The sequence below is a fragment of the Petaurus breviceps genome, unplaced genomic scaffold (genome assembly GCF_028583685.1).
Source record: "Petaurus breviceps papuanus isolate PSGF00001 unplaced genomic scaffold, PetGlider_PUasm1.0 428, whole genome shotgun sequence".
In the NCBI taxonomy this organism is placed as follows: Eukaryota; Metazoa; Chordata; class Mammalia; order Diprotodontia; family Petauridae; genus Petaurus; species Petaurus breviceps.
Window position 1 is genome coordinate 4,383,189 of NW_027186331.1, and position 10,484 is coordinate 4,393,672.

General features: G+C 56.8%; 1 protein-coding gene across 1 annotated transcript; it reads right to left on the reverse strand.

Annotated features, from left to right (window-relative positions):
• Positions 1–2,356: 2,356 nt before the first annotated feature.
• Positions 2,357–8,023, reverse strand: LOC138171413 (RIMS-binding protein 3A-like). The gene has a single exon (XM_069100906.1). It carries the CDS (start codon positions 8,021–8,023, stop codon positions 2,609–2,611), a length of 5,415 nt encoding a protein of 1,804 aa, XP_068957007.1. The 3' UTR covers positions 2,357–2,608.
• Between the last annotated feature and the right edge of the window lie 2,461 nt (positions 8,024–10,484).

Sequence of the window (10,484 nt, forward strand, 5' to 3'; positions counted from 1 at the left end):
GGCTCAAATGATTAATATAAAGAAAATGTGTAGCATGTATTACATAAATATTTCAGTTATTAAGAAGGAGCATCCTGGTTTGGGTTTCCTCACTGATTCAGCCAGGATGCCCAGTCTGGTCACCAGCTACCACATTAAAAAAAACTCTGCTTGGATGGATGAAGGCCTTTTAGGAACTGCTTTAAGATTAAGTCAAATCTCTCCAGGGACTATGTAGGAACAAGAGAAAGTGTGCCCCTGGGGTAGAGAGAAGTATATGTGTACAACAATTCTTGCTTTCTTGCCTCAGGAAATAGCCCTGTGGAAAAACAGATTGATGTTAATTGGTTAAATGAAACTGGGAGACTGATATTGGGGGGAAAACATTGGAATAGGGACTTGAGTGATAACATTAAAGAAGAACCCCACAGTCTCCCAGAGGTACACCCAGAATTCCAGGCTGGGGATGGAGCTTACCCTAACAGCAGGAGTTGGGAGAAGGACCCCTAGAGCTTAGATGGGCTACACTAACAGCAGCCACAAGAGGCATCATGGGACAGTGGAGATAGTAATGGAGTTCCAATGCTGTTTGTTCTCAGTGCTATCTGATACTGTGACTTTGGGCAAGTATCTTAACCTCTTAATTTCCCTTGATTCATTTCAGTTTCCCATAAATAAGGGGATTAGACTTGTCTTCTAAATTCCCAGCTCTAAATCTGGGGTCCTGTAATTTCCACTCCCACTCCCCTAAAGAAATGTCATCCTCCAAAGGATATAATTTAAGCCAGAGAATATTTCTGTAATTTATCTCCAACCACCACTCAGCAGAATGTAAGCCCCTTTAGGGCAGGGAATGTTTTGGTTTTGACTTTCAGTCTCCAGTAGGTAGCACACCATCTGGGCAAGCTTGAAAAATGTTTGTTGAATGATTTCTATAAAATTATAGGAGTACAGACCCTCCCCTTTAATCCTACCTCAGTCTCATGGAAAAGTCTAACATAGTCTTTGCAGTTAAAGGGTATGTGTGTGTATGTTGGGGGGATGTATGGGGTGTTTTGGGGGGATGGTACAGGAATGGGGGTGTGTGTTGGGGGAGTATGTATGTATGGGGTACATTTGGGGGGTGGTATGGGAATAGGCGTGTGTGTTGGGTGGTGGTATGTATGGGGTATGTCTGGGGGGTTGTATGGTAATGGGTGTGTGTGTTGGGGGAGTATGTATGTATGGGGTACATTTGGGGGGTAGTATGGGAATAGGCGTGTGTGTTGGGTGGTGGTATGTCTGGGGGGTGGTATGGGAATGGGGGTGTGTGTTGGGGGAGTATGTATGTATGGGGTATGTCTGGGGGGGTCGTATGGGAATGGGTGTGTGTGATGAGAGAAATGCTTCAGTCTGGGTCCTGATTACCTGGTATTTATTCCTTTGGCTGTATACATGAGGGGTGGCCTACAAGGGGACCCAATTAGATGCAAGTGCATTTCGCCTTCTCCTAGACTCCAGTACCCCACCGCCCTGCCCAGACCTGGCTGGGACCTCACGATGTAGCCTGGGACAGCAGAAAGAGTGAATTCTGGGCTCGAACCCCACTCCCCCCACTGTCCCGGTGACCTTGATCAAGTCCTGTTGCTTCTCTGGGCCTCAATTTCCCCTCTGAATAAAGGGGTGGTTGGGACCCTATGATCCCAAACTGCAGGTCTGGATGTTGACAAGCCTCCATCAGCCTCCTCAAGGCCCAGTGATTCCTTCCCCCACCCTTGGACACCAACAAAGGGAAGCCAGAGTTGGCTCCTGTATCCAGGGCAGGGGAAGGGAGGGGAGGAAGGAGATATACAGGGAATATACTTGTTTTTCTTTCTGTGTTTTTAGGGAGCAGCTGAGGAAAAGTTAGAAAATGGCTATTTTCCTGCCCTCTCTTCCCAGGCCAGACTAGCCTGATGAATGGACAGGATGCTTTGAATATCTAACATTCAATCACTGAGGGGACCCAATCACGATCAGTGTCCCTGCTCAAAACACCCCAAATGATTGTCTCTGGTATCCTAGGAGAGGAGGCCTGTCCAGGAAGCCCTGAGTTTGACCCTGTCCTTGTCCCTTATCAGCGAGTCGGGGCTAGCCTGCTGCAATAATTTCCATTCCTCATTAGCCAAGAGGGTGGATAGCCAGGCTGGGTCTCAGGAGTCATGGGGGACCTGGGTTCAAATCCGGTCTCTTTGTGCCACCAACTGGGCCAACCTAGATAAGGCCCAGTGTCTTAGTAGCCCTGGGCCACTGTTAGAGAAGAGCCACCAATGCATCCATGAAGGGAATTCCCCAAAGCAATCAAATTACCCATCGGGAATAGCAACGCACCTTGTCGGGACACACTGAAAAGAACATGTTTTGCTTGTTCTTTGTTTCTTTTAATTACCTGAAGCCAGGTTTTAAACCGAGTTCTCAGAGGTAAGGGGATTTGAGTGAGTACAATCCTAGAGTTTCTATCGATGAAAAAGGGTTTGCTCATTTTTTTTATAGATATGGTGGTTGCCGATGTGCCACACCCTAGGAGTTGGCCAGCTGTGTCTTGGATGAAGGGAGGACCAGAAGGCAGTTCTGCAGGGCCCCTGCTACTCAATATTCAAGGCTGGGGTCTTCAGAAGGTTGGATGGGACCCATTTGGCTCCTCATAGAAGAAGCCATTGTCATCCATGGAAGCCACCATGGTGACCACATCACCAGCACTCAGGGGCAGCTCCTCAGTTACCTTTAGATTAGCACTCTTCCGGGGATGGTAGTCAAAGTCGGCCACCATGGTGTGTGGGTGCCACAGCTGGGCTCGAAGGGGGGCCCCCCTTGCCATGGAGAAGCTCTTCTGGGGCTTGAGGAACTGCATGGAGAGCCCCAGAAAGCCATCCAGGGACACCCCAGATGGCAGGTGGCCTTGCCGGAGAAGATTCCTGAGCACAACACTTCCCTCCCCTTGTACTTCAGACACCATGTCCCCAGGGATGTAGCCCATCCGACCGGAGCACTCTCCATGATAGAATCCATCTGGGTCTTGATCCCCCCAGACCTTCAGGAGCTGGCCCCGCTGGAAGGCGAGCTCTTCTTCAGCAGCCACTGGGTTGGTGGACATCAGCTGGGGGTCATAGTCCCAAAGGGCCACAAATACTCGGACAGGGTCATTTGCCACCTTTCCTTTCAGAGGGCCGCTTCTTGGGGCCCTGAAACATGGCCCGAAGGCAGGCATCATGGGACTGGCCTTTAGGATCTTAGTCATCTTCCCTGAGGGGGCCTGATACAACAAGGCACTGGGCTCTGGGAGTGGGGCCGCTTTCTTCAGACCAGACAGCCTAGTCTGTCCTTTTTGGAGCCTAAATTCCTTCTTCTGCCTGGGTTGCCTTGTCTTCCACATGTTCACATACTGATCCCCTTCCTCCACACTGGCCACGGGGCTGTGAGCAGCAAAGGCCTCCGATGACTGACCAGCCACCTTTACTGTTTCTGCTTCTAGTCTGTTCCTAGGCACCTTCCCATCAGAATTGTTCTCTCTATAGATCTCTCTCATGCGGCCATTTTCTGGGGGAATAGCTAGCAAATCCTGAACCCGGGACCATCTTGGCACAGCCTTTCTAGCATTCTTCACCTCCACATTGATCTGGCCATCAGAGAAATGTCTGGGATTCCCAAACCTGCTGTCCCTGGTGGTCTTAGGACCATGGGACTCTTTCTTGCTAGAAGGCAGAGGGCTCCGGACATAGGCTTCTCCAGGTCCCTGAGGGGCACTGATATCTCCTGGGCTTAGCAACTCACCTTCGGAAGGTTTTGCAACTCCCCTTTGGAAGCTGTGCTCTGGGAACCGAGCAGAGGCAATCACTTTATCCCTCCCGCAGCTGGCAGGAAGAGAGGTGCTGGTCTCGGCACTGAAGTTGCCCAGAATGGACTTCTCTTGGCAGACAGGTACAGATGGTCTCAGTGCCGAAGGGGCTTGAGGATGGTCCAGCTCCCCACAGCTGCGGATGACAGGAAAAGCCTGGGGGGACCTGTTGGCGCCAGCCTGTTTCAGCCACTCCCCGGGGATCTGGGCTGGCACCGAGTCCAGGGATTCACCATAATGAGACATGGTTCTCACGGAGACCTCTTGGGAAAGCTTTTGTTGTTGGAGCTGGGAAAATTCCACCAAGACATTTCCTGCCGTGGGGGAGGACACTTCAGCGACTTTCTGCCCAGCTGCATACACGGCATAGCCTGTCACAGGGACCCCATTGGACGAGCCCGCTGAATCGATGGTGACCGGGATCCAGCTGACCAGCAGAGCGCCAGGGGAAGTGTGGTACTCCACCAAGACATCCAGGGGAGGGTCGGGCGGCCCGGCCGCTGGGGTGGTAAAGTTAACTGCGCAGGACATCTCCCACGGCTTTTTGGAGGGCTCCCCCGGGAGCTGCGACTCCACGCGGGCACAGTAGCAAGTGCTGGGCTGCAGGTTATGGAAGGTGTAGCTGCAGACTCCAGCCTCGGCGAGGCTGCGTTCCTGCCCGTTGAGATACACCCTGTTAGGGTGGTTACTGCTGCCGTCCTGCCAGCTGATCTCCGCAGATGTGGAGGTGAGACTCCGCAGCCGAAGCTGGCTCGGGCCGGGGCAGAAGCCCCCGCCCACCAGGAAGGAGCACTGCCGCTGGTTGGAGCAGCCCCTCTCCATCACGCTCTGCACTGAGATGCGGTAGGCCCTGGTTTTCAGGTCCAGGTTGTCAATGGTGACTCTGGTCTGGGAGCCGGCCCCGATGTTCTCCCATAGCTCATCGTCCACATACACATTGTAGCCCAGTATGGCCCCATATGGGTTGGGAGCAAAGGGGCCCTCCCAGTCCACAACCACACCACGGGGCAGCTGCTGGATCAGGGTCAGTTTGGGAGGGCAAGGGACCCCAGGTAAGTCCAAAGCCTCCCCCACGGCGTCCTTCTCCAGTGTCTTTGGCAACAGACCGCAGCAGGAGGCTTCCTCCAAGGAACCAGTCACTTTGCCCTCAGGACTGGAGCTTTCACTGTGTGATTCCACTTCCTGGGAGGAATCCAGGCAGGAGTCACTACCCTCTGGAGGTTGTAAATTCAGGATCTCACTGTCTGAAATCTGCTCCACCAAGTTGGAGGGGACCAGTCCCCTTTGGCCATCCATCAGCTCTCCAGCATAGAAGCCATCTTCATCCATGTCCCCAAAGATGTAAATATACTCCCCCGCGGTGAGGGGCAGTTCAGCCTCTGGCTGCTCATTGGGGCCCGCAAATGGGTCATAGTCATATCGGGCCAGGAAAATCTTCAGTTTAGAAGGGCCGTGGCTGTCGTGGCTGTCGTGGCCGTGGTGGCTGTGGTGACTGTCCCCGCTGTCGTGGCCGTGGTGGCTTCTGAGGCTCTCTGGCTCAGGAGCTTGGGAAAGTCTGGCTGCTTCTAACTCTTCCCCGTCAGCGCTTGTATCCACCTCAGGAGGTGGATAAGATTGAAAGTCCAGCCGCCCAGAGGCAGAGTCTGAGGCGCTGGCCTGGGTCCTGGAGCCGGGGAGGCCGGGGCCCTCCAGGCGGCAGCTGGCTTTCTCGGCCCACTTCGCCCTGAGCAACTGCTCGGGCTCCAGCTCCTGCGCTTGGTGGGTGCAGGGCATCTCCAGCTGGCGCAGCTGTGCCTCCAGAGTGTGCAGGGCCGCCCGATTCTCCCTCTGCATTTGCTCCTGCTCCCGCCGCAATCTCTGAGCCTCTCCCTGCTGAGCCGCCAGCGCGCTCAGGGCTCCCTGGAGCTCCTGCACCAGCTGCTGGCGGCTGGGCTCGTTCTGGTCCGCCTGCTGCTGCAGCCGGGCAGACAGGAGGGCTGCGGAGTCGCGCTCTTCCGTCACCAGCTCCAGCTTGCCCCGCAACTCGCAGTTCTCCGAGCCCACCTTCTCCATCCACTGAGCCTTCTCCCGGAGCCTGCTGTTCTCCTGGGCCAGCCAGCTGTTCTCACTCATCAGCCGCTGAAGCCGGCCCTCAGCTTCCTGGAATCTCTGCTGCGCTTTGCCCACATCCAGCTCCAGGGTCTCGGAACACTTTTGGCTTTCCGCGGTGGTTCGGCTCAGGGTCCGCCCTTGGCGCTTTAGCTCCCGGGCCTCAGCAGCTTCCTCGCCAGGGTTCTGGGGCTGGGCCGCGAGCGGGGGAGAGGCGGGCCTCTGGGAATGTGGCTTCTTGAAGTTCTGCAGGGTGACTTGCCTCTGTAGGCGAAGTACCTCGTTCTGAGACTCCCGCAGGAGACGGTCAAAGTCGTTGACGTTGAGCCACTGGGCAGGTCCCTGGCAGGCGGCCACCCGGTCCTGCAGGTCCCGGCATTCCTGCCTCAGCTCCTCGATCTGCTTGTCCTTGGCCAGCAGGGCGCTCTCCTGCTCCGTCAGATCCTTGGCCCGCTGGCGCGCGAAGGCCTGGCGGCAGAGCTCCAGGGCGGTGCCGCTCTCTTCAGGGACCGGGGCGCTTACAGCCCGGAGGCTGGTCTCCTGTAGCTTCCTGGCCCGCTCCTCCAGGCGCTTTGCGATGACCGCCAGCTCTGTGTTCTTCACCTTGAGGAGCCGCACCTTCTCGTTGGACTCTGGGAAGCTCCGGCGAAGCTGATTATTCTCCTCCCTGAGGCCGGAACAGTGCCTGGCTAGGGTCTCCAGAGCCTCGGCCAATTCTGAGTTCTGCTTCACCAGGTCGTTATAATCCAGCGCCAGGACGGCTTCGTGCGGGGGCGCAGCGCCAGGCGGCTGCCTTGGAGCGAGGTCCAACGGGACTTGGCCAGCTTCACCTTCTTTCCCGGGCTGCTGCAGGATCAGCGCCTCCATGGGCGGCCGGCTCCCCCAGGCCCTGGGCGGTCTCCTGCTGCCCAGCTGATGGTCATCGGGGCTAGGCCGCGGCGCCCCGCAGGACACTTTCTCACCAGTACCCAGGTTGTCTGGGGCCAACTGTAGGCGGGGCAGGGCCGCGGGGTAGTGGGGGCTCCTGTCCAGTGGGCTGCCGGCCTCGGGCGACTCGGCTCGGCTCGGGCTGCCGTCCAAAGACCGGGAGGAGCGGGCGGCGGTGGCGGTGTCGTCCAAGGAGAGCGAATAGGAACGCGGCCGTGGAGCGCACAAGCTGTCCAGGGAGCGCGGCCGGGTGGCGGAGGTCACGGGCCGCGGGCGGTAAACTGAACCTGTGGTTGGGGTGGCTGGAGGGGCTGGTCCCAACGGAGTAAGAGTGAGGACGGAGGCAGGGGTCGCGGCGTCGGCGGCGTCGGTGGTGGTGGCGGCGGCCGCCGCGGCTGGGGCCGGCAGCTCCCCGGCGCCCGCCGCCTGGAAGTGGAGAGCAACGACGGAGGCGGCGTCGGCGGCCGCGGGCTCAGGCCGGGCCAGGGTGGGTCGCCAAGGCCGGACCGAGAGCACGGAGGCCGGGTCCCAGTGGAAGTTCTCCAGGATGTACTTGAGGAAGAGGCTGCGCTCCACGTCGAGCGCGGCCTGCAGGTGGCGGATGCGGGCCGCCTGCTCGCCGTCGGTCTCCCAGCGCAGCTTGGCCAGCACGTCCTGGAGCTTGCAGCGGCACTCGGCCGCGCCCACGAGGCCGCCGGCCGCCGAGCCCGTCCGGCCGCAGTAGCCGCGGCTCAGCAGCTCCTCGGCCAGCTGGCGCTGCAGCTCCCGCGCCTGGCGCACGGCGCAGTCCCGCTCCTTGTGCAGCAGCTGCTGCAGCTGGCGCAGCTCGGCCTCCTTCCAGCGCAGCAGCTGGCGGATCTCGGCGTCGCGCTCCCGCATCACGGTGTCCTGCAGCTGCCGCAGCTCCCGCACTCGCTGCATCTCCCAGCGGGAGCGCAGCTGCTCGGCCAGCTGCTGCCGCTCCCTCTCGCCGGCCTCCCGCAGCTCCCGGGCCTCGGTAGCGAAGCGCCGGCGCTCGGCCTGCGAGCGGGCCCGCTCGACCTCCAGCTCCGCACGCATGGCCTCCAGCTCCCGCCGCTGCTCCTCCAGCAGCAGGGCTGCGCTCGGGCTGGCCGGAGCTTTCTTGGGCGAGTAGCGGCCCCCGCCCCGCCTGGGGCTCGGTGTGTCCTTGGTCATGGTGACTCCCACACCCCGCTGCCCCCGCTCAGCTCAGCCTGGCCCCTGGGGCTCGCCTGCCTCCGCAACGGCTGGCCGACTCCCTCGCCCTCGACCCCCCCGGAGGCCCCAGGTCTCGCCTAACCGCCCCTAGCCCGCGCGCCCCCTCGGCCTGCTCCTGAGGTTCGCCCCTCTGGGCGTGGGGCCCCAGCACGTGCAACAGGGACCTGGAGCTCGTCGGCTCTGGAGGTCGTCTCGTCCACTCCCCTCATTTTAGAGGGGGCGCAACTGTTCGATCCCCCTGGTGACCGAAACTGGGGACCCCTAGCAATATGGGCGGGCTCAGAATGGCTGAGTCACCCAGACTGTGTCTCTTAAGGGCTGAGAACAGCAGAATGGGGAGGGACTGGGGAGGCACCCAGTCCGATTCTTTCATTTAGCAGAGGAGGGAACTGAGACTCCGGATCGATTACCATCTCTGGAGAGACGCTAAAGGGGCTTCTCTGCTCTCAGGATTTAGGGAGTCTCCCAGGGAGGCAGAGATCAGAAAAGCATTGAACGGGGCTTCCGGAGTCCCGGGTTCAATCCCAGCTTTGCTGTTTGCTGTGGGGGGGGGGGGGGGGAGGGGAGAGAGAGAGTGTGTGTGAGTGTGTGTGTGAGAGAGGAGAGAGAGAAAGAGGGGAAAGGAGGGAGGGAGTTGGTGAAAGAGGGAGAGAGGAAGACAGAAAGAGTAACAGAGAGAGGAGGGGAGGAAGAGAGACAAGGAGAGAAGGGCAAGAGAGAGCATGGGACATAGAGGGAGGGAAGGAAAGAGAAAGAAAATAGGATAGGAGAGAGCCAGGGTGGAGAGAGTGAGGAAGGGAAGGATGGAAAGAAAGAGACCTGAGAGAGGGAAGAGGGAGAGAGACAGAGATTGGAGTGGGGCTGTAAAATGAGCCTGATCTGTAAAACAATGGGGAGGGTAACATTTCCACCTTCTCCCCACCTCCCTTGCAGGGTTGGTGTGAGGAAAGTTCCTTGGATCAAAGTCCTACAGAAATGTAAAAGAATAGAGCCTGGACCTTTGGGATCATTAGAGGAAACTGTCTATAATTCAAGGCCTTGGCTTCTCTTGGAAGGATGGGCTTAGAGGGGCCTGCCTGAGACATCTTGGCATTTTCCAAGGGACACCCAAACAGAATGTGGCAGAGAGAGGACTGGAACCAAGGGCAGCTCTCTGGCACTGCCCTCAGAAATGGGAGTTATTCTGTAAGGAGATCCAGAGAGACCCCTAGAGCCCACTGACCTTGAGCTGGAATCCCGGCTTGGCCACTTACTACCTGTGGGACTTTGGCATGCTTCTGCCTCCCAGTTGTGTACATGACTTCATGTGTAAGTCATCACCCTGGATGGCCGGACTTTCTCCTCAGTAAAATGATGGTGTTGGATTCACTGGCCTTCAAGGTCCCTTCCAGCTTCCAGTCTCTAACTCTGTGAAATGTTAGGGGATGTGGAGGAAACACAGAATGGGTTACTTTCCAAATGTCTGGCCATTTGGTTTCATGCTATGGGAACATCCCGGGGCCCTCGTGCCTCCCCACAGAAATGAGAAAGGATCCAAAGAAATTAGAGCAGCTTGGAGCACCATAGTAGATAGAGTACCAGGTCTGGAATCAGGAAGACTCATCTTCCCAAGTTCAAATACAGTCTCAGACACTTACTAGCTGTGTGATCCCAGGCAAGTCACTTAATCCTGTTTGCCTCAGTTTTCTTAGCTGTGAAACGAACTGGAGGAGAAAATGGCAAAATTCTCCAGTGCCTTTGCTAAGAAAACCCCAAATGAGGGGCAGCTAGGTGGCAAAGTGAGTGAAGCACTGGCCCTGGAGTCAGAAGGACCTGAGTTCAAATCCAGCCTCAGACACAGCATGAAAACTAGCCATGCGACCATGGGCAAATCACTTAACCCCAACTGCCCTAAAAAAAAAAAAGGCAAAAAAAACCCCCAACCCAAACCCAAATGGGGTCCCAAAGAGTCAGACACAATTAAACAACAACAAAGACATTGAAACTCCATCAAAGCATTGAAGTCATTTCAGTCCCTCCCCCTCATTTTACAGAGGAGGAAACTGAGGCCCACACAAGGGAGTTCCCCAAAGGCACATAGCCAATATGTTAGACTGATAGGCTACTGAAGTCTCTGCAATGCTCAGATTGGGGGGGGGGTAGGTTTCTGGTGATTGGCAGAGCCAGAATTTGAACCCAGGACCTCTGACTCCAGAGGTTAAGTGACTTGTTCAAGGTGATACTGCCAGTATGTGTCAGAGAAGGATTTGAATCCCCGAGGTCTTCCTAACTTCTGGATTGACTTTCTTTTCATTTACTGTGGCCTTTACCTTACCTTGCAGTCTTTTCTGAATTAAACACCATTGCTGCACACATACAAAGTATAAATGCATCATCTGAGCAGCTTCAGCTAGCAGAAACCACAGAGATCATCTGGTCA

Coding starts and splice junctions, on each gene's coding strand:
- LOC138171413 (XM_069100906.1), bottom strand. CDS start 8,023: ATGACCAAGGACACACCGAGCCCCAGGCGGGGCGGGGGCCGCTACTCG.